Source organism: Vicugna pacos, chromosome 9, assembly GCF_048564905.1.
Source record: "Vicugna pacos chromosome 9, VicPac4, whole genome shotgun sequence".
NCBI lineage: Eukaryota > Metazoa > Chordata > Mammalia > Artiodactyla > Camelidae > Vicugna > Vicugna pacos.
Window position 1 is genome coordinate 61,702,376 of NC_132995.1, and position 22,887 is coordinate 61,725,262.

The 22,887-nt window shown below is 39.7% G+C and overlaps 1 protein-coding gene across 2 annotated transcripts in view; it reads right to left on the bottom strand.

Annotated features, from left to right (window-relative positions):
- Positions 1 to 8,463: 8,463 nt before the first annotated feature.
- RAP1A (RAP1A, member of RAS oncogene family) overlaps positions 8,464 to 22,887 on the bottom strand; it is a 69,983-nt gene continuing 55,559 nt past the window's right edge. For both annotated transcript variants that reach the window (XM_072968014.1, XM_072968015.1), the window contains exons 4-8: positions 21,420 to 21,476; positions 18,998 to 19,138; positions 17,459 to 17,602; positions 11,992 to 12,107; positions 8,464 to 9,157 (exon numbers count right to left, since the gene is read on the bottom strand). In XM_072968014.1, coding sequence (XP_072824115.1) covers positions 12,021 to 12,107; positions 17,459 to 17,602; positions 18,998 to 19,138; positions 21,420 to 21,476 — 429 coding nt within the window. In that variant the 3' untranslated portion in view covers positions 8,464 to 9,157; positions 11,992 to 12,020. The remainder of the gene's footprint in view (positions 9,158 to 11,991; positions 12,108 to 17,458; positions 17,603 to 18,997; positions 19,139 to 21,419; positions 21,477 to 22,887) is intronic.

A 22,887-nucleotide genomic window follows, 5' to 3' on the forward strand; every position in this document is an offset into this window, starting at 1 on the left:
TCCTTTGTACTACTGTTAGGATGCTCCCTGCCTCCCCTTTGCCTCCTCTACTTGACCCTTACATAGAATGATGAAACCTCTTTCCGAGATTCCCTCTGAATTTGACAGAGGACTTACTTCCTGCTTCTCTCTCTGTGCCCTTCGATCGGTCCCGACATACTCTACCCACCACCTCCAACCCCCAGATATACGCCCCCAAATCCTAGCACACACACCAACACACACATGCATGCAAGGGCATCACAGTGAAGTCAGCCTTGCCAACGTTCCTAAAACGAAGTCCACATCCTTGTTCCCAACTGGGGCCCTCTTTCTTCCTGCCCCTCCAAGTGTCCCCACCCCAACTCCCACCCCCACTGCCCCATGAAGGCATCTCTATGTCCCAGTCAGGGAGAGGCCTCTATGGAACAAGAAGGGAGGGAGCCTTTCTCGGGCGCCTATGCCTCAGCACAGTGCTTGGGTAAAGAATCATGGGACAAAGGGCCAAGACTTCACCTTGCACTTCGTCTTTTCCCTGCACCTTGGCCAGGCCGGGCCCTGAGTGGAGGAGGGAGCAGGATCTCAGACTGTACACCAGGCCTCTGGCCACAGCTGCCACCCTCTCAGGCTTCCACTTCACAGAATCCATTCTCCACACGCCCCTCCAGGCCTGTCCCTCAAGGTGACCACCCTGTTCCAGGGACATAGGGATCGCTGCCAAAAATGACCTCCTGCGTGCCCTGCACCCCCACCATCTCTGACCACGACCCAGCTCTGGGCTCTCCGCCCAGCCCTCCGGTCCTCTCCAGAGAGATGCCCGCTAGTTTCCTCTAACTGGCTGAGGAGGGGTGGCTCAGGCACAGCAGATGCCCGGACACCCGGTCTGAGGCTGCCTCACGTCTCTGGGGTGTGGGTTTGCAGGGAACATGTCCCCATCCAAGGGAAGAATCAGGTTTTGTTTTCTTGTTTCCCCCGCTCTGCACCTGTTACTCCCCCTGGCTGCCTTCCCCTCCTCCTGTGCCTCTCCCTCAGCCCCTTCGTCATGTCCTCCTGCTGATGGGAGCCCCGAGCAGCAGCTGCGAGGAAATGCTGCCCAGGCTCTGGGAGGACAGAGGAGGTGAAGGGAGTGTCTTGGAGACCCCACGACTTCCTCCTCATCTGGCCAGTCTTCTGTGGGTGTCCAGAGGCCCAGCTCTGCCCAGCAGACCCCAACAGACTCGCTCAGCCTTGTTTCTGGACACTTCTCACCCGCAACTTGACCCTCCAGGGAGATGAGCACTTTGAGTGCCCCAAGCTCAGGTTTTTTATGCGTCTGGGTATTTGCATTGCTGTTTCCCCACCGCCTCAGACCGGGTGACTTTTTACTCATCTTCCACTCTACACTTCAAAGGGCATCTCCTCTGCCACGCCTTCCCCAGAGGCTTTATCTGTGCCTGTACCCAGCTACAGGACTCATTTCGTAAGTCACTCTAGGTTGTGAGCCCCTCCAGGGAAGCAACCCCTCCTCCCTTTCCTGTATCCCCAGCGCTGCGCACAGGGCCCTCCATGTGAGCTCCACTCCTCAGAGCCAGCCCTCAGCTGAGCCTGCCTCCTGCAGCTCCTGTTTTAGGTACCACCTGCAGCCAAGGCCCCCTCAGCCGCCTCCCAAGGCCCACTTTTCTCTCCCCTCTTCAGTCCGCCCCCCAGAGAGGGCAGCTGTGGCCAGTGTCACTCCATCCCGAGCCCCCTCTCCAAGCTGCCGTGCAGTGCAGTGCTGTCTGCTTCGGTTTCTCCTCCCTGGTCTCCCGGACCCGGACCAATCCTATTCTGATGCAGGCTGTCCGGGAGTCTTGGTCCTCACCCCTCCCTGGCAGGTTGGCACCTGGATGCCTTGGAGCTCAGGCCCCGCCCACGACCACAGCCACTTCTCTCCCATGCCTGCTCAAACCCTGCGGATCCCAATTGCCACCCTGGAGGACATCACTTCTACCCTAGCCTCCAAGTTTTCTCCTTTCCTTCTTGCTCCCTCTCCACAGGTCATCCTGACCTGGCTCATCTCCTTGTCCTGTGTGGCCATCACATCTGGCCCCAGACTTAACCTGCCCCAGGAGATTTTCTTACCCAGCTCTGCCAGGGATCCCCACCCGCACCGGGGACATCGAGTCTGCTCGATTCTCCTTCCCCCATTGTGATTATGGAGGGTCAGGGTGGGGCAGGGGGGAAGGAAGTTGAGAGGTGGGTGTTCAGCGCCTTCCCTACCTCCAGCCCCACTCCTGGCCGCACTCCAGGCATTGTCTCCCGGGGGCTGAGCCGCCAGCGAGGCAGCGAGCGTATCAGCCATTTGTGTAGAAGTGGTGGGAAACGGGAGGGTGTCAGGCATACTTTTTTTTCCTTTCAATAAAAAAAATTTTTAAAGAAAAAAGAAGCAACAGAGGTTTCTCCAAATGGTGTAAGGACAGCAACTGAAATCACGGCATAGACTGTGCTCCCTGAGCAGAGGTGCTAAGGCTGGTAACTTGCCCCGATGACCTCCGAGTAGTCACTCAAAGCCTCCCACATGCACTGCCCAGGGACTGGCCTGGGGCGCTTGGTCCTTATCATAGGACAGACCGACTTAAGCAGGTGTTAGAATCTCTCATCTGAGGCTCCAAGCACCTGTCCAAACAAGTCAATTTACATCCCAGAAAATAAAGTTAGGTAATGCATCAGCGATTTCAAGGGCCCAAAGATTTCCAAAGCTTCTGGTCTTGGCTTCAGGACTCTTCTGGGACTTAGGGATCAAATGTCTTCTCCATTAAATGTATCCCCTCCCAGGGAAGGCAAGCAGGGCCCGGTGCCTAGTCCCAGAGTTACAAGTCCCCTTTCCTTAAGGGGACTGCATCTTTAGCACCCCCTTAATCCTGGTGGCTCCTTCCGACTCCCCAGTCTGTCCAACTGGAGAGACAGTAGGGATGCGAAGGGCAAGGCAGACGGTGGGCTACAGAAGTAAGGCATGTGTCTTTGCTTTCACCTGTAAGGGAAGGCCTGAATGACGAGGTCTTGGCAGGAAAGGTGGCACCTACTGAAAAGGGGTGGATTAAGGAAAAGAGCCTCCTCAGTCGAAATGGGAGATCCCCAGGGAACGTAAGGGCTAGAAGGATCAGAAGGGCTGCTGTGTCCTGCTGTCAAGTAACAGAAAACTTGGGAGGGCGCGAGGTACCTACCGCATGCCCCACAGGTACCCAAAGGTCTGAGGGGAGCAGAACCATGTCAAGGGAAGCAGAGGAGTACAGAGTAAATAAGGGAGACTTCTCTCTTGAGTCCTAACATCTCTGAGTGCCCAAGTGTTACCGCTGCTTCCCTTCTAAACCGAGCTTTTGTTTGAGAATGATCACAACCATCATTGTCACTAAAGAGGGACAATGAAGTGAGAAATAAAGACTGAGAAGAGCACTAGAATCCATGGGGAGTAACCTTACAACACCGTAATTTTCATCCTTATCAATTCTGAAATCTCCCCTTCCCTGCCCTCTCCAGGCCTCACTCAGGTGATGCTACGCGCTTGTTCCTTGCCTAAACCTACTGGACCACTGACTCCTTGTTTCAAGGGTTGTCATGATAATAGCTCCGGCCTCTTCCTCCCACATTGACTGGAACTAGATCACTTCTTGTTCCAGTTTCTGCACGTGCCTTTTCCTGAAATCTGCCTGTAACATTCTAACCTGCTCTCACCTGTTGAAAATTCCACCTTCTAAAGCCTGGTTCAAATTCCCCTCTCTGAGGCATTTCAGATCGCCCAGAAGGCATGTGTCTCTGCCTCATACTACTGGGCTCAGAACTTCCTTATGGTACTTTCTGACCTACCGGTTCCTATTCCACATACTGCTTCCCTTCTGCCCCCACACCCGCCCATGCTGGCTGGCTGGGTCAGCTTCTCCACCTGTACGCCTCCTCAGCGGACAAGGCCCACTAGCTCACGAACACGCAGTTTCACCCATCTCAAGAGTAAGCCACGCTGGACGTCTCCATTGTTTTTCTTTGTTTTGTCCTGCACCAACTCCAGACACTGTACCCCACCACTCCTCTGACAACCATCAAGGTCACCAGTGACCTCCCTGTTTTCCTTTTTCTCCTTCATCTCCCAGCCTCATGATGGAGTCCTACTCCGCTCCCTGTTCCTAAGCAGGAAATGTAAATCCCCTGTCCTGACCTCTTCCTATTAATTCCAGACTCATATCCAACCACCTATGGTATGACCTGAGAATCTGACATGCTTCTCACACTTAGTATGTTCAAAATTGAACCCCTGACCCCTCCGTATGCCCCTTCCAAACCGGCTCCTGTCATATCTGCACTATCTTGATTATTGGCCCAAGATCTTGGAGTCATCTTTCCCCCCTCTCTTTTTCTGACTCTACGTTGTCAGCAAATCCTGTTGGCTCCACTATCACACTTGATAATTTGGCCTCCTGACTGCACTCTCTGCTTCCATCCTTGCCCCTCTACAGGCTACTCTCAAATCAGCTGCCAGAGCACTCCTGACGGCACGCTGAGTCAGGGCATGTTACACCCCTTGCTGAAGTCCCTTCCTTGGAGCCCCCTCAATAAATGCTTTAGGAAATCTGCCCCCCCCACCCAATGCCGCTACCTCTGTCATCTCCTACCACTCTCTCCACCTCCCCCGCCCCGGCCACACTGGCCTCCTTGCTAACCCTCCACTGTGCCAGGCACATGTCCACCTTATGGCACCTGGAGACCCTTCTCACTGCATGGAAGGCCATTCATTCCCCCAGGCAGGTATACGGGCTGCACATTTCAAATATTTATGCAAAGAGTGACTTCAGTGAGACCTAAACCTTGACCCACTACCACCACATTCCCTCTACTCAGCATTCCCTTTCCACTGCGTATCTCTTCTCCATAGTACTCATCACACACACACACCCTCACACACACACACTCTCACACACACAAACACACCTCTTACCACCTGCCAGAAACTCCAGGAGGGAAGGGATTTTGGTTTGTATTGTTCCCTGATGTATCCCCAACATGCAGACCAGCACCTGGCACACAGCAGAGGCACAATACACATCTGACAGCCCATACGGATCACGCCTTGTTCTGCTCTGTATGCGTCACAAGAACTTTTACATGGTTAGAAGGAGGCACGAGAACTTGCTTTTGGTTAAGCTTAAAAAAATATATTGAAAACAACAGCTCAAAATAAAGAGTCACATCACTGCTTAAAATGGGAAGGTTTATTAAGGTTTTTCCTCAAAAGGAACAGCCAAGCCCATGCTTCTCAAGAGAAGCAGTTAGCAGGAAAGGGATGTCACACCTTGGGCCCGGAACCACAGAAAGCTTCTTAGCAAGCCAAAGCACTTGCACCCCCCGGTCCACTGTTACAGCTCTTGCTGGCGTCTGCAGAACAGAATCCACGCTGCCCTCCCAGAAAGCAGAACTAGGCACCCGGCTCAAAGTCTCCAGCTGTTCTTAACAGGAATATTTAAGCAAGACACGGCATTGAATAAGTGGACTGCACATTTAGCACACCCAAGATGAAGCTACAGTAAGTAAAATTCATGTTCAGTGCAATGTCTGTACTACATTTTCAAGAATAACCTGCATTTTTTACATTTTTGGGGAACAGAAATGCTAAAAGCTGGGTGGTTAGACTGTCTCAAAGCTCACATTCATTTCCTTCCCTGCAAGATGGGCTCTTTCCAGATCCTGGACAAGGACCCAAATCACTCTGCCCTTTTAGGTTTGGAGCTGAGTCAAGAGGGCCTATTTTAACACACATTTAAGTAGCACCTTAAATACGTATAAGACCCAAATAAAACAAAAGGTTATTTTACAAGTTGTTTTCCTCCCCCAAATAGCTGACAGCTTCCCCACACACACATTTATGAGTTCATTTACTGTCTCCTAACATTCTACTGTGATTGCTCAGTAAGGAAAATACTGAGGCAATCTTTATTTCTTTCTGTCTCTCAGTCCTGAAAACCAAAAATCAGATACATGAACTGACAAATATATGTGTACTTATGAGGATAATGAGACAAAATATTTGAAGTTGGGAAGGTCCAGAAAATGCAGAATGTTCATATGTGGAGAAAAACAGCTCGAGACCAAGTAACCTGTTTTAATAAAGTCAGTAATAAAATAAAGATCAGGTCTTCCCAAGGATCAGCTTTTCCCAAGTACATGCTAACTTCACAGCAGCACATTGTTCCACAGAGGAGTAAAAGGCGGCCAGTCATGATGGCAGATCACGGTACCAGAGATCAGTTCAAAGTTGTAGGCGAAGAGAATAACACACCAATATCCATCTTCTCTAAACATTCCTAAGAGAACTTACCCTGTGGCCACAGTTCAATAAATGACAATATTATTCATCGTTTTTTATGAATTTCTTGTATCTTCCCTGCCCAATTAAACTGCAAACTCTTGAGGGAAGGCCTTTACGCCTCTTTGTGAGGCATGCAGTGTTTATAGAATAGAGAGTTTGAATATATAAACTCCAGGCTTGACAAGTGTTAACTGATGCTGAAGCTCCCCCTGGTGGAGGGTAAAATGACAGATTACGCATTTACTGTTTCTAAAACTAAGACTGTCTGGGGGCACTACTAAGCCATTAAAGTTCTTTGCATTCTAGCGAGAAAAAGCAAACTATCAACTGTGACATCCTTTAACTTATATATTACTCATGTAGCCAAAGTCATTACACTTTAAATATCCACAAATACTCAAACGGTGTCAGTTCTTGAATATTTATCATTTGAGGTTCAGATAATATCCTTAAGGACTTTTTTTTCTGCTACAAGTAAACATCTTGTTTTCAGGTACCTTCTGCTCTGGAACCAAGACTAAGGACTTCATGCAGGGACAGTGCGAAAGTGCACCTACCTCACTTTCTAACAGGACACCTTTCCTTTGCTCAGCAATGAGACGGCGATGCCTATCTCTGATTTCAGCTGACCCTGCTCTGCATACCACGGTGTACCACAAGGGCAGCTTTCCTCACATTTCTGTTTATCCCAAGTGGACTGTGTAACAAAGATGTGACAAAGAAGTCCAGAACCTTTCTGATCATGTTCAGAAATAGAGGACACTGAGCTTATCTACGCCTCTGGTCAAGCAGATTGTAACTTGGGAGTTATTTAAAATAATTCCTAATTAATCTCGCAAATAATTAGACAATCTATGTAACAGGTAATATTTAGAAATGTTTACTCCTTTATGAGATGTTTATCTATGATTTTTAAGTCCAAAGGAAATTTGAGAGGTGGGTTCTAAATCAGAATGACTTAAGAGGACCTTAAAATTTGCCACCCTGACCTGCACTGGCCCTAATGCTTCATTTATTTGTTTTTTTTAATTTATTGCATTTATTAGATTTTTGGCCCCTCAATCCCAGACATATGTATAACTGGATCAGTAGAAGGTAAGTATTAGGTAACTAAGTTTATTAGAAACTTACAAGAATACAATTTTCAAAAAAAAAGTTTTTTTTTTTTTTTTTTACAATATTACAACATTTTCTCAGGTTGGTCAGAGCTTGCTTACGCTTGAAATCTGATCTTTAAATTTCAATTTGGTAACTGATGGGGCTGACCACACTCCTGGAAAGTCTCAGCAAAGGCATGAACACTACTTCACACCTAGCTGCAATGAGACAGCATCAAGATCCCTGAGTGATGATTTAGACTTTCTAGGACTGGTCTCCTCCTCAATATTCAGGGACAAGGCACAGGGTTTTCTTGCTTGTTTCTTCCCTTTTCCAGCACTTAACCGGCTAACAAGCTGTGCTGCTCAACCCCTCTGGTGTACAGAAGTCAGATCACCCTAGGTCCATTTCCTATTTATGCTCCACCTTTTGTAAAAAATGGAAAAAAAATTTGGGAAGGAAAAGCACCACTACCTAGCCAGCTGCAAGATTTAACTTAGCAATCTTTCCCACACTACGACCACTATACTACATACAGAGTTGAAGAAAATGCAACTGACACATCCTTCATATGCTTTTTCACTTTCACCCACTTCTCTCAGAGTCTTCAATCTATTATAAAGCAAATTTGAAAATTTTTTACATAACATTTCATTGGTGGACTTATACTCAACAAATTAACAATGGCAAAAGGATTCTCTTGATGAAATTACAAGCTGTAGAACATTTGAAATAGTAAAAGTTAAACCCTGATACAGTATTAAACTTATCTTTTTACATATAAAAATAATACACAGTGGGATATTTTATTCAATAAGATACAATCTTCAAGAGAGAATATACAAAACTATTGTATGTAGGCTGATGTATTTTACTGTATAATAGGAATAAATATATCTAGAAGAGAAAGTGCGAGGTCTGTTCGTAGAGAAATCACCATTTACTTAGGGGTTTAAAGCCAAGTGTTCTGCAGGTACCAGCCAGAAAGGAGCTATTGCTGCATTTAAATGATGTGATCATTATAAAATGAAGGCCTTAAATCTATAAACAATAACAAAAACACACAAACCAAATGAAAATGTACTAAAATTTAATCATCCATAAAAGCTGTAATTTAATCTGACAGTAAAACACAAGAAGCAATATTAGAGTTGGTTTAGTATATTATATATTTTAGCTTTGAAAGCCATAGAAATTGGTTATCCCAGTTTTTTTCCCTATAAAAGACCCATTTTTCCAAAGCATTATGCACAAACAATTTTAATTAGATATAATGACAGAATGATACTTCATAATTTTTTAAATATAAAATGAAGTCAATGACTCAAAAAAGTTATCCGCTGCAATGAGTTGAGGGGAAATTTCATCATCTATATCATTACAGATATAAAGTGTAATGGTTCACCTTTTTAGTGCTTGACAGGGCGGAATCATGATAAAAAGGTCAATATGAAATCATTTGATTATAGTAGCAATATCTAACATTTGAAATGCATCCATGCTCTTTTGTATAATCATATTAGAGTCAAGTATATTTATTTTCACATCTGTTATAACTGCTATTGCAAAGGAGAAATACTATTGTCTTATTTTTCCAAGAGATATACACAGAGCAATTTTTTTTTCTCCAGGGAAGTTGTGCAAACCAATATAAGATCTAAATTCTTCATATAATATATAAAACAGGAGAAGCCTCTTCAGATTTATTTTTTGAAGTCTGGAATGCTGGCACTTTCCAATTAGGCAACAGTTCTTCATTCCTGTAATCTAGAACATTGAATAGATACAGATACATATTTACATACGGTTAATCTTCTGATGTCAGAAGATGACAGTAAGTAAGCAGATATCCAAAAATACAGAAAGAAACAATGGTTTTGGCTGATTGTAACTAGAGAGCTAAATTAAAATGATACAGTAACAAGGCTATTTTAAACTCCCTTAAAAAATGTTTCAAAAATAGTTTTATTGTACTCAAGTGTTTCACAATATATCTGGCAGTCCTGTCTGTAAAGAGGAAAACGGTAATTATATTATTTCTACCCCATTATCATCTTATTTTTAAAAGTTCCTTTTCCATTAAGGAAACAACTCCTTCCTGCATAAACTTTCCATGAGAAATTCTTTATTCAGCCGTTTTATGACTGTATATATATATATATCAGGATACCACTTCCAATTCAGGCTAGGACAAGAAGAGACGACACAAAAAGAGCTGATCCCCATTTTCAAGGGCAGAAAACTCTAAGTTTTAATGCTCAACAGAAAAGAATTAGGTTAAAGGAAGAACTTCCTGAAGATGAATTTGTTTCCTCAGTTTTAAAAAAGGGGGTCATATTAGAAAGAGATTAATGTGTTTCAATATAATTTTGCCTAAATGCTAAGACTAGATAAGCTTTCCCTTAAAGTCCACATACTCTTACTAACAATGTTCATAGTTGCTATTTAATTTTACCCCAAATCTCAGTACCTTTTAAATGGGATCAACATGGTACTTCAAGTCTATAATCACAAATAAATACGCTGCAAAGTATTCTGATTACTAAGTGACCCACTAATTGGTATAACCAAATATCCACAGAGATCTCTGGTAACATACATACTCTGTACATACACTCTGGTAACTTATATACTATAAACTGAATTACATATCAGAGCCTAAGAATTTATGTGTCCAAGATGGAACTCTTATCTGCAGATCTGGGTCAAGATCTTGCTCCCTAAGGTAAAACTCATAGTAGTACAGTGTAGGGTTGAATATGAATGAATTTTCACAACAGGCCAGGAGATGGCACCTTTTCCTTTAAACGTAAGCTAAAAGGATATTTTCTGAGAACTGGAAATTCAACTAGGGTCAGTTAAGATAAGGATAAGAATGAGCCAGTCAACTAACTATAAAAGAGTTAAATAATGTATTTCAGAACAGGAATTGAAGTTCTCATCTTTTTAAACCTTCCTACGCTTACCTAAAGAAACAAAAATACCAGCAATTTTAACAATAATCACTTTCAGGGAGCTGGTGATTTAAAGTTATTGACTCAAGATTTCACTAAAAGCCTGAAGGAACCATTTGGCCAGAAAGCTGTTTTTCCTAAGTCTGAGTACCAGAGGTAATCTGTGCCCTTTTTCTCCTTTCTGTCTGTTTTCCCTCTACCTTCATTTCAAAAGAGGGTACAATTACTCAGTTGTTTCCCTGAAGAGAGAGATTCATTCATATCTCTAAGGAAGCACGTATTAGTTTATTTGGTGCTCTGGAAGAGGTAATCTACTAAATGGACCCCAGAGACTTACAAGAGTTAGCACAACTAGCTCTCAAGTGGGGAGCAACTGACTTTCCTTTAAACGGACCAAGTTTAGTAATAGTCCCATAATTAGTATCAAATTACATCATAAACCTACTCTATGAAAATATTCTTTTATGGTAATGTTTATAGAGTTGATGAATATAAGTAGAAACCATTCAGGGGATTTAAACATATAATTAAAGAAAAACAAACAAATGGTCCCACATGACCTGGTTTCTCACTTGATAGGCAGCTTCAATGCGGCCACTAATTTCTCTCCAATGGGTTCACTTAATGAAAACTTAAGTGGTACTTAATGTCAACTACTACTCGGAGACCTACAGAAGAAACATTTGAAAGAAGTCAATCCATTCCTGAGAAGAAATGATTAGCAGAACTGCATTGACAAAACACCACACATCCAGCGGCGTGGTTCAAGTTAAAAAGACTGACAATACCAAGTATGGGGAGGACGTGGAATTCATAAGCTGCTGATAGGTGTGTAAACTGGCACAACTACTTTGACAAAGAAAAACTTCTCAGCAGTATCTACTAAAGCTAACCATATACACAGTGTATTACTGGCCACTCCATTCCTGCATATACACACCAAACAAAAGCGTGCACACGCACCTAAAGGCTTGTTCAGGAATGTGCACAGGAATCATGTTAGTTCCTGAGAAGACCTCACATGTCCATCAATAGCAGAATGCAGAAATTATATTGCAACTATACTCATACAATAAAGATGAACTATTACTATATGCAACAAAGATAATTCTCAAAAACATTTCTGAGTGAAAGAAGGCAGACAGAAAATAACACATTACATGTTTTTGTTTCTGCTAAATTCAAAGAGAGGCAAAACTAATCCATCATGTCAGGAATCAGGGCTGGGATTACATTTGAGGAGGAATGCCTATTACTGATATATATGGATGTGCTCACTTTGAAATAATTCATCAAATGCTTTCTCTTTTTTTTTGTTTTTTCAGGTGAACCAGTGTTCCACTTCAATTCAGCATAAATTTGGGTGTGACCTTGGAAGCCTTTCTATTCACTCAACCACTATTTTTTGAACACCCATTCTATACCAGGCACTGGGAACATACTGGTGAGCAAAACAAATGTGGTCCTTGCCCTCCCTCATACAGCTTAGACGCCAATGGGGAAAGAGACAAATTATCCAACAGATGAACATGTCTACAAATTACAGAAGCCTGGAAATACCCTAATAGCTGAAATGGGAAGTGGTTAATGGGGAAAGCCCAAAGTAAGAGGATGAGAAAGGCATCTGTTCCGCTTTTAGCATCTCACCTGGCTCAGAGCTGCTGCTTACTGCGGGTCTAAAGCAGCAGACATGATTTCTTTTTAGGCTTCTTCTTTTCCACTGGTGTTTTCCTATTTATCTGTCTGACCAGGTCATAAAATATCTAAATAAAAACAAGAAAAAAATTACTCATTCGACCAATATTTGAGACCCTGTTCCATGAACAGTCTTGGTTTTGTTAAATATTATTCTGCTCCTGGAACTGTATGTTGCCGCTTTAACAGATTTCTTAGAAGCCCCAGCTGACTTTCAGTCAGGGTAAAGCAGCACCTGTGTATTTACAATGCGGGAAATGCGCTTGCTCTTAGATATTCAGTAACAAATTAATGAATAGAATTAGTAGTGAAAAATAAGGTAGTGAAGTTATATTCTTCATGGAATCTTCTGTGCTTCAAAACTTAATTATTAACTTAAATCTTCATAGTGGCTTTATTTTTTCAAAAATTACAAACATACAGAAAAGGCACGAAAATAGTACCAAGAATTCATGCATATTCTTCACCATATTCACCAGTCAGTAACATCTTGCCAAGTGTACCTTATCTTTTCTCTCTCTCTTCTTTCTCTCTCTTTCTTTTCTAAACCATTTGCAAGTAGTCTGCATGCCAGAGGTCCTTTAAGAGTTGAGTGTGTATTTCTTAAGAACAAGGATATTCTCTTATATAACCACATCAGTTATCACATTCAAAACATTTAAGCACTGTTTCATTACTTTGTATTATCTACAATGCAAATTCCAATTTTTCAACTCCCCCAAAAGGAGCTATCCAAGATCACACAGTGCATTTAATTTGTTGTCACTTTAATCTTTTAAAATCTGGAACAGTTCCTCCACCTTTTTCTTTCACGACATTGTTGTTTCTCAAAAAATACTGGCTAGTAACTTTCAATCTGGGTTTGTCTGATGTTTCCTCATGATCAGATTCATGTTATGCATTTTTAGCTGGAAAAGGACAAAAGAGATATTGTGTTCCTTTCAAGGTATCACATGAAAAAGCATATGATTTTTGTGATGTTAATTTTAGTTAAAGTGACAAATAGAAAAAGTTTGTGACTACTAATTTAAAGTGACAATATCTGTTAATAAATTTTTTAGATTCATTTTAGATGAAAAATGCAAGGTGTCAAGGACAAAAATACAATACCACTTATTTCACAGAAGTAGGTTATTTCAATTCTCTTATGTTTATATCATATATACACATGACTTACAGAATTAATAAGTATGCCAAAGTGTTGCAACATGAAACAGATCAGCTAAATTTACTTCTTTGTTATGAAATGCAAACACTCATTTACTAATGACCTGGGATAGAAACAAATATCACAGAAGCTCTATTACCCATCTGTAATAAACAGTGCTCTGTGGAAGTGTTTCAAAATGTCCTAGCTTTTAGGGGCATTATATGCAAAATGTCAATACGCACTGAATATATACTATGTCAATATCTATTTTCTTGATTTTAATGATTGTGCTGCGGTTGTGTAAAAGAATGTCTTTGATCTAAAAGTACACACACTAATATATTTAGGAGTAAAGTAGAGTGATATGCAAACATATGTGGCAAATTTTAATAGCTGGTGAATCTGGAGAAAGGGTAAACAGAAATTCTTTTTATTGTTCTTGTATCTTTCCAGAAAGTTTTGAAAGTAAAATATTTTAAAAATTATTGGTTATATGTCAATAAAAAATTATTAGTCTATATTTCTGAAGATGGTACTCAGATAAAACAACTTCTATTTACCTTTTTTTCAAAAATGGTCCTAAGCTGATAAGGGATTACTAGCCAACAAATACAAACAGCTCACACAACTCAGCATCAAAAAAACCAAATAATCTGATTTAATAATGGGCAGAAGAACTGAACATTTTTCCAAAGAGGAAATGTACATGAAACGATGCTCAACATCACTAATTATCAGGGAAATGCAAATAAAAATCACAATGAGATATCACCTCACATCTGTCAGAATAGCTATCACCAAAAAGAATATAAATAACAAATGTTGGCAAGGATATGGAGAAAAGGGAACCCTTGCACACTATTGGTGGGAATGTGAATTGGTCTCGCCACTGTGGAAAACAATATGGAGATTTCTTAAAAAACTAAAAACAGAACTACCATATGACCTAGCAATTCCACTCCTGGGTATATATCTGAAAACAAAACAAAACAAAAAAAACTCCTACTAATTAAAAAAAGGAAATGTACCCCAATGTTCATAGCAGCATTATTTACAATTGCCAAGGTATGGAGGCAACCTAAGTGTCCATCAACAAAGGAATGGATAAAGAAGTTGTAATATAGGGGCAGAGGACTAAGAGATTCAAACTATTAGGTATAAAATAATCTACAAGAATACATTCTACAACACAGGGAATATAGCCAATATTTTATAATAAATATAAATGGAGAATAACCTTTAAAAATTGTGGATTTTTACTGTACACCTGTAACTTGCATAATATTATACAGTAACTATTACTTCAATTAAAAATAATAATCCTAAACTTACAAGGCTAAATTAATTGTTGGGGGGGGTGACCCACCCAAAGCCAAAAAAGTGATTCATTTATATTTTCTTTTTCATCCATCCTCCCTACTCACTGCCTTCAAACCATTCAACTCTATTATTTTATTTCTAAGAAGGTTGAAAACACAGAATTTATGAACAAATGGTAATTTCTGTTTCACAACTCAAAGCCCTTCAATAACTTAATATGCATAAGGCACAAACAGAATCTCATTAGTTTCCTAGCCTCAATGCATAAGCTATAAAATGAAAAGTAACAAAAGGACAGACTAACACAGTAAATTAATCAAAACGACATGTTTCTTCATGCTAGCAAGTTTGGGTTTCTGGTATTACACAAAATGGTAACTGGTTTTGTGGTATGTCCTCAAGGATTTCTTTGGCAAACAGTGCCTACCTCACAGCAGCAGCTGCTTCAGTGATGAGGGCAAGTTCGAACTACAGTTATTTGGTTAAATATAAAGTCCTCAGCCTAGGTTCTTCCTCATCTCTCTGAACTACAGAAAAATCTAAAGGGAACACAGAATAATTTCTCAATCTGTCATTCCTTAATTGGGATGTCTTGATTTCAATTATTATTCCAGCATCAGCAAAGAATAATTAATTCTTGATTACGAGTGATGTGATTTTGATACAGTTACATACTACTTTCAGAACACAGCACAAATGGTGTGAACAGGAATTTTTTTTAAAGTTTTAAATATATATATATTTTCTGATATAAATATATATATATATTCTCTGATATAAATAGTAGAGAATTAGAGGGCAGTTTAGTTAAGCAGTATGTCCCTGCATGATTTCAAATTTGAGTCCAAGAGTCGAATCGTATAAAAGTATGCTTTCTCTATCTTCACACACTCAGACATCACACACATATTTTTAAAGCATTAGCTGTCTGAGGAACTATTAACTACCCCAAAAACTCTGCAGCTGGATTATCAGGCTATAAAGAGAGAAATGTGATAAGAAACAAATTATTACACTCTCAAGAATTTCTAGCATAAAGTTAGTATGTTTTCCAAAAGAGTCAAGATCTTTAAGTAGCTAGAGTATTTCATTTTATTGTATTTTTTCTATTTTTGTTTTTATAAACTTTTATGTCAAGAGTTGACTTTAACAAGGCTATTGTGAATAAGTAGCTCTGCTGCACTGGAAACTGAAATCCAGTGGGAGTTTTAGTAGCATGTAAGTTCCCACAAATACGTAATGCTTAACAATATGTAAATTCATTAAATACATAAAGGTAAGGAACACCTTCTGTCCATTGTATTCACTGGGCCCTGGCCCAACCCAGCGCCAGCTGAGCCCTATGAACTTGGTAGGTGGGCACTAGTGAGGGTGACAACAAGGACAGGAAGGAACTAGATCTCTAACAACCATTCTGAAGATGGTGACCTTGCACTACTGTTCCCCTGGCCAACTCATTCATTAATACTAATGTGTTTTACCTCAAAGTTAACTCTCTCTTTTTTTTGGGGGGTGGGGTGGGTGGGTGGTAAGACTGTACCAAAAATTAAAATTTTACGATTAGTTATGTTTTTCAAAACAACATCTATGAAACTGTCCACCAAAAAGAAAGTTGAAACTAGAAGCATTTCATATTTCCTTTTATTTACTTGGCAGTGAATAAGAAATAAGTACTCTTGAGGATCTCAGCAGGACTTGTTCCCTATTAGGATGCACACTTTTTTAGAGAAGCAATAGTATCTGTCCAGGTAACTGTTACCCTGGTGCCTAACCAAGGGTGAGGCATATGAGGATACAACAAATACTTGCTGAATAAGTAAGTTATGGATTTCTTATATTCATGTATTTATTAAAATTAGTTTTACCTAAAAAGCAAACTGCTATTTCTGATTATTTGTAAAACAGAGGATTTGAAGCAAGCTTAAATTTTTTTCCTGTCGCATGTTTAAAGTAATTTGGTCATTTAGAAAGTCAGATAATAGTCTACAACCATATTAGTCAAGGAAAAGTGATCCACAGAACCAAAGACCAGAGAGGAACAGCAAGCAAAAACACACAGGATTCCAATAACCTAACCCACTCTTAACTCTCACTTATGCTGCAAGTGTGCTGAACTCTGACTGATTACCTGTGATGCTACAAATGGCAAATGAAGACTTCTGCACTATCGGGAAAGGAAAGAAACCTACTGTTCAGTTAAAATTAACAAAAGCAAAGGGAACTTCTTAAGTTTTTGCTTGGATGTGGTGGTAGCAGTTGGGGATTACACTAATCTTTTAGGGATCCAGTAAACTACTGGCCCTTTACACCCAGGCAGGCAAACTTACTTGTTAAGCATTCCTATCCCCAGCTGTGTTCTCAAGATAGTGGAGTGCTTAAGTCATGGACAAAAAAAAGCCTTGTGCAGCTGCTGTATCAGACCTAAAAGACTGAGTGAATTTCAGTTCCATATCCATCCACACTCACACAGATTTCTCCCTCTGAGTCATGCACCAAAGGGAAGCAGGACTAAAAACACCAAATTCTGTGATATCTTTCATTACAATAACTACTTTGATTTTGGTATTTTTCTACTTGACTTTACAACCCATTCACACATATCTGCATAGGTAACTGTTATAATACAAGGGTGATGTGATAATTTTCACACACCACTTTCTGGCATATCATTTAGAGGCTTAGCAGGACTTTAAACATATTCTTTAATTAAAACTTCTTCTTTGCCAGTAAGGTAAATATAAGTGTCCTCATCAGAGCCAGGAAAGAATTTTACGCAAAAGAAATACAGTTTCTAGGAATTACTTAAGTGTTTTCCATAAACTGATAAAGACTACTTTAAAAAAACACCATTTTTTTTTCTTTTTTAAAAAAAATTGTTTTTGGCTGTTAACTTAAAAGAAAGGAAACTAAAAAGATACTTATTTGTGCTGCCTAGCAGCTGTAGGTTACCTCATTAACGTTGATCTTTGACTTTGCAGAAGATTCTAAAAAGGCACAGTTACACCACTGTCTTGCTAAATTCTGACCCTGTTCTTTGCCAACTACTCGCTCATCTTCCAGGTCACATTTATTGCCAACCAAAATCATTGGAACCTGTGGGAAGGAAAAAAAAACATGTAATAAGCACTAACATACTTGTCACTCAGCCTCCAATAAATAAGCAACTACCCACCACCAACTGAAATGTGCTAGTTAGGACTATAAGCTTCACCAAGTGCTTAAAAAATGGCTTATATATGTGTGTTGGGAGGAAGATGGAGGGAGAACAGACAGAAAAAAATACAGAAGGGATCCTACAATGCTGATCTGCTAAGTTATTTTAAGAATACAATCCCAAAATTCTCATGTGGGCCAATACTAATAGCTGAATTCCAAGTAGAAAAATCTGAAGGAAAAGGAACCTCCTGCAATACAAAGAATGTACTCAATGGTCCCAACTATGGTTTAACTGCCTCACTCTCACAGGACCAACAAATGCCAAAAGTAGTGGCAAGACCAACACAGCAATAAGTTCTACCCGTACAATTGCCATCTAGGTATGAAGACCAGCTTAGGTGAGATGTTCAGGTAGAGTAACAATAAAAATAAAGCCACTAAGCAGCGATGTCTTCATCTGTAACTCAATCTTCTTTAGTTTATTGCATGGGATAAAGAGATTAACATTACCAGAATTCAGTGATTTGCATGTAATTTCCTATGAAAAGAGAACTCTTTCAGATGAATTAGTCATGGGAAGAAAGAGAACTATTCATCAGGTTACGGTTGGTCATGAGTCATATGGTGCAAATCCCTCCCACCTACAATGATCACCCGAAATGAAGGTCCTGAGCAGGTGCACACGTTCCCATTACCAATGAGAGAGAACACACAAAAACAGAAAGGAAGGTACAGATGAGATTTTATATCCTAATTTATGCAACTTTTGAAAAGAACGATTTGCCGCTCAAAACTGAGGCACACATGTAAAATATACATTTCATCTTTGCCAAAACGCACAATGGTGATGCTATTCATCAAATAAAACAAGAATTCTAAAACAAAAATAAAAAAAAACTTGGTTAAAATCTTTAACATTTTAATTCAAAGGAGAAAACTCTAAGTAAAAACTATACCAACAGAATGTCAGAAATGGGCACATACCATTATGGTTCTTAATAATGTTCTGTGAACACTGTCTGACATAACTACCACCTTTCAAAGCCCGACCTGGATCCCACTTCTACCAAGTACTCGGACTCTTCTTCCTCTACTGCACTCATGACTCACGTAGGACAGTGTACACTTCACATACATGTCCTCCTCCTTTTCTAATCATCTCTGAATATAATCTGTAAGTAAATTTAAAAAGCGTAAACATTTTTTGGTCACAGGAGCTCTTTTAGGCATGTGGTAGATACCTTCCAAATTCCCTACTGATAGAGAAAATGGACACTTTCTATATGGCCACAGAGAGAGGGCAGTATTCTTTATAGAGAGAAAAATACTTACATCTTCTGTGTCCTTAACCCGTAAAATCTGTTCCCTCAGGTCCTGTAAGTCATTAAACGTGGACTGAGCTGTAATAGAATATACTAGTGCAAACCCTTGGCCATTCTTCATATACAAGTCCCTCATCGCTGTAAATTGCTCCTATAATTAAAAAATATGCAATTATAAATATGACTTCTTGAATGTATATTGAAACAGTTTAAATCAGAATAATCACAAGTGAGCTACTGAAGTTTTTACTACATGTTATCATGACATGAAACATAAGACATGGTACATGGTTACTAGAAACTCTGGAGTGAATGTTCCTGTCCCCTACTCACATGACTAGAAACGACAATAAACTAGAATTAGAAGGGAAATTTTAGCCACTTTAATTTACTTATGTGTGATTTATAAAAACACACATATATATAATTCCTTTTTGTATACAGATTTTTAACTAAATTATTTTGGTGCTATAGAAAAATAATCTCCAAAGTAGTGCTGTTAGAAAAGAGAAGTCCAAGTACTGAACCCTGAGGCCCTCTAACACTAAAAGGTCAGGGAGATGAAGACAGATCAGGAAAGGAAACTTAGGAGTAATGAATGACACAGGGAGAAAACCAAGCACGTGTTGTTTCCTGGAAGTCAAATGAATAAAATTTTTACAGAGAAGGATAGTGATCAACTGAGTCAAAGGCTGCTGAAAAGTCAAGGGAGTTAAGGTTATATGCAGAGGACTGATTATGAATGACAGACCATGGATTTGAAGCTATGCAAACAGGGGGTTGAGGATATGAGTAAGAATCGAAGGTGTTAGGATAAATGGGCTGCAAGTTCCAGTGAAGCTGAAGGGTATGAAAGGAGGTCAGATGGAAAATCAAGAGGTGGTGAGTGAAGCATGGGACACTTGAAAATGAGATTAGGATGGTATCAGGTTATTGGTAATCACACAGTCTAGGGTAAGACCATGGGCATGAACGGCTAAAGCAGGATGGAGGTCAGGAACTGATACAGGCCAAGCTACTGGATCATCTATGACACCTGAAAAATTCTATTTGGATACTAAAATCACCAAAAATTCTTACTAAAGCAGAGTTGGAGAGAGTAAGCAAAAATCTTCAAGGAGTAAGGAGTGACCTAGAACAAGATTAATGAGCATCACGTGCTTTCAAAACTTCACGCAAGGCACTGGGGACAGGTAAGTAAACAGCAAGTAATAACAGTGTGCTGAGTGCTAGGATGGGAGAAATTTGAGAGGACAAAGGAAAGATCTCTGCGGTGCGGGAAAACACCCTTCATTTGTACAAGAGCAAGAAGAAAGAATGCCCTTACGCTTGTGGAGGCAGTGAAAGCAAGAAGTAGAAAGTATTTTTTTTTTTAACTGCTGGAGTCTCTGGGAACAAAGGAGAATTATTACTATTTCAGAAGCTAGGAAAATTGGGGGTAGGAGGAGTGGCAGGAGTGGGAGGCCTCTTGATTCAACTGATAAAAAAAAGGTGTAGTTCCAGTGATCCAAAGCTTACTGTTGGACTCGAGATCCATTTTGCCACAAAAGAATGGAAATGTGTGGTATAATTAGTACTCTAAATTGCTCCAGTCTGCTTTTTTCTTTTTGACCTAAAACTTTCTCACCGTTTATAAAATTATAGTGGGGATATTTTTGCTGAATTTTAAAAAACTTAAAAACACTGAAGAATACCACCCATTTTAAAGCTGAGAATTACCTAAAAGGTAAAGCCTATGCATATGAAGGGGGAAAAATCACTTAATGTGTGCACTTTTTGTGGCAGAATAAAATCATCATTAATTTATAACAAAATTTAAAAGGTGATGACAAATGAAGACAATGAAAGTAAAAGCAAATACATAGACTTCATACTACATAAAAGGCATTTTGTGCCAAGTGATTTATAATCACTTTCTCATTTGATCTTTATAAGCACCCTGAAGTATGAATGTCATACTCATTTAAGAATGTGAAAAATGAGGCTCAGAATAATCCTAAAGAAAACACTGTCACCAGCCTCTTGAGATGTTAAAATATTAATAAAAAGCAAAACCAATTTCTATAAAAATGAATGACCATGGTGTCAAGACACAGTCGTATTTAAACACAGAGAAATACCTCTCTAACTAAAATACTGGATGTAAAATACCTTTTTAAGCTGTTAATAGCATAATCCTTACCTCAATACAAGGAAAAGAAACTGCACAGATTCTGCAGGTGAACACAACATACAATTGAACAGTGATATGTGGGCATTAAATACATTATAGATCATTTTATGAACATAAGAAAATTTAAGAAGCCCTACATTTAGAGACTTAGTTCTTAATCAGAACAAATGCTTCTATCAGAGGAAACATTCAGGTGAAAAAAACCTGTTCACAAATTAAAATCTATCAAAAAAAAAAAAAGAAAAGAAAACATCCTTACTGTTCCCGCTGTATCCAGGATTTCGAGCATACACTGTTGGCAGTCTACTTCAACTTGCTGTTGGGGTGGGGGTGGGGGGTGGAGGGGGATGAAAAAGTTAATGTCAAAATGTCAGTCTGTTTTCCTCCCACCTCTTCACTCAAAGTGTCTATTAACAGCTACAAAACCATGTTCTCCAGCAGTGTGCTGTACTGGTGGAGACTTGACTTGGTATTACAATAAAGAACAGGAGGTCTCAAACGTATTCTATTAATATACAGAAGACAGGGCTGTTAATGCTGCATTTAGATATTTTCTGACCACTATGAATTCTGAGTAATGATTTTTGTTATTATTAGAAGGCAATGGTCGTGATCTGCGATTCAAGAAAAACTGCAACAAGCAGGTATAGTTCTAACAGGAAAAAAATATATAAAGTATGTATATTTATAGTATCTACAAAACAAAGCACAACAGTATTAAGTAGCCCAAAACAGAGTCAAGATTTGGGGATAAAGAAAATTCTGCCAATTTACCACGTCCAAGTTGTTAAAGTTTTACTATAATATTCCCCAAATTTAATACAGAGGACAATTTAATTTAAGAGATAAAGGGAACACAGAATAACACTGAACTCATACAGTTTAAGACTAAGAAAAAGGTACTTCTTTGGAAAAGCTGTGTGCATAAAGTGAAATTTTATATACCGCATTCTATTTCCCCAGTGTTTTATAGAATAAGAGAAAGTTGGCCTAAAGAAAGTATCAACTATTCAGTGTGTGGAAAAATTTTAATAAAGAAGGGATTAAGAAAAGTGTTAAATCTTTAGCATTCTCGGTACAGATCTCCATTTGTAGTTACAGCTTTAAGCAGCAACTTATTTGGGGGAAATTTCAGTAATGCAACGCTGTCTTCTAAAAACAAACATATTAACCAACGTAAGGACTATTTTAAACTCCACTTCTGTGTCAGATAAGGGGCTGATGAGGAGCACAAATTCCGAGTGCCACGACTTACGGGACTAGCGTGACAATAAACTGCACAATCTGTAAATGGGCATGTTCGATGAATGATGAATTAGGTCTGTGGTTTCTCAATGTATCACGATTTTATTTCCAATTTACAGACAGTGAAACTGCTCTGTCGGTAGGCTTACTGAACTTAATTCAGCCAAAGTTATAGCACTGTTTAAGGTAAATTCTAAAACATCCAACAAAGCAATCCTTTCCCATTTGTTGAAAGGTAGGTTTAAGCTTTTTCTTGTTGTTGGTATACTGTTGGCTACGAGTCTTTCTTACAACACTAGCTCCTCTCCCAACCCCTCTACCTCATAACACACTTGGGAAATGAAATCATGCAAATTCTCCACAATTCCAGCAAGTCTTATAATTAAATAAAACAGTATTTTTTGTCAAAAACGACTATTTAAATCTTTTGTCCTTTTAAATAAGCTTTACTTTTTAAAAAGCAGTTTTAGGTTCACAGCAAA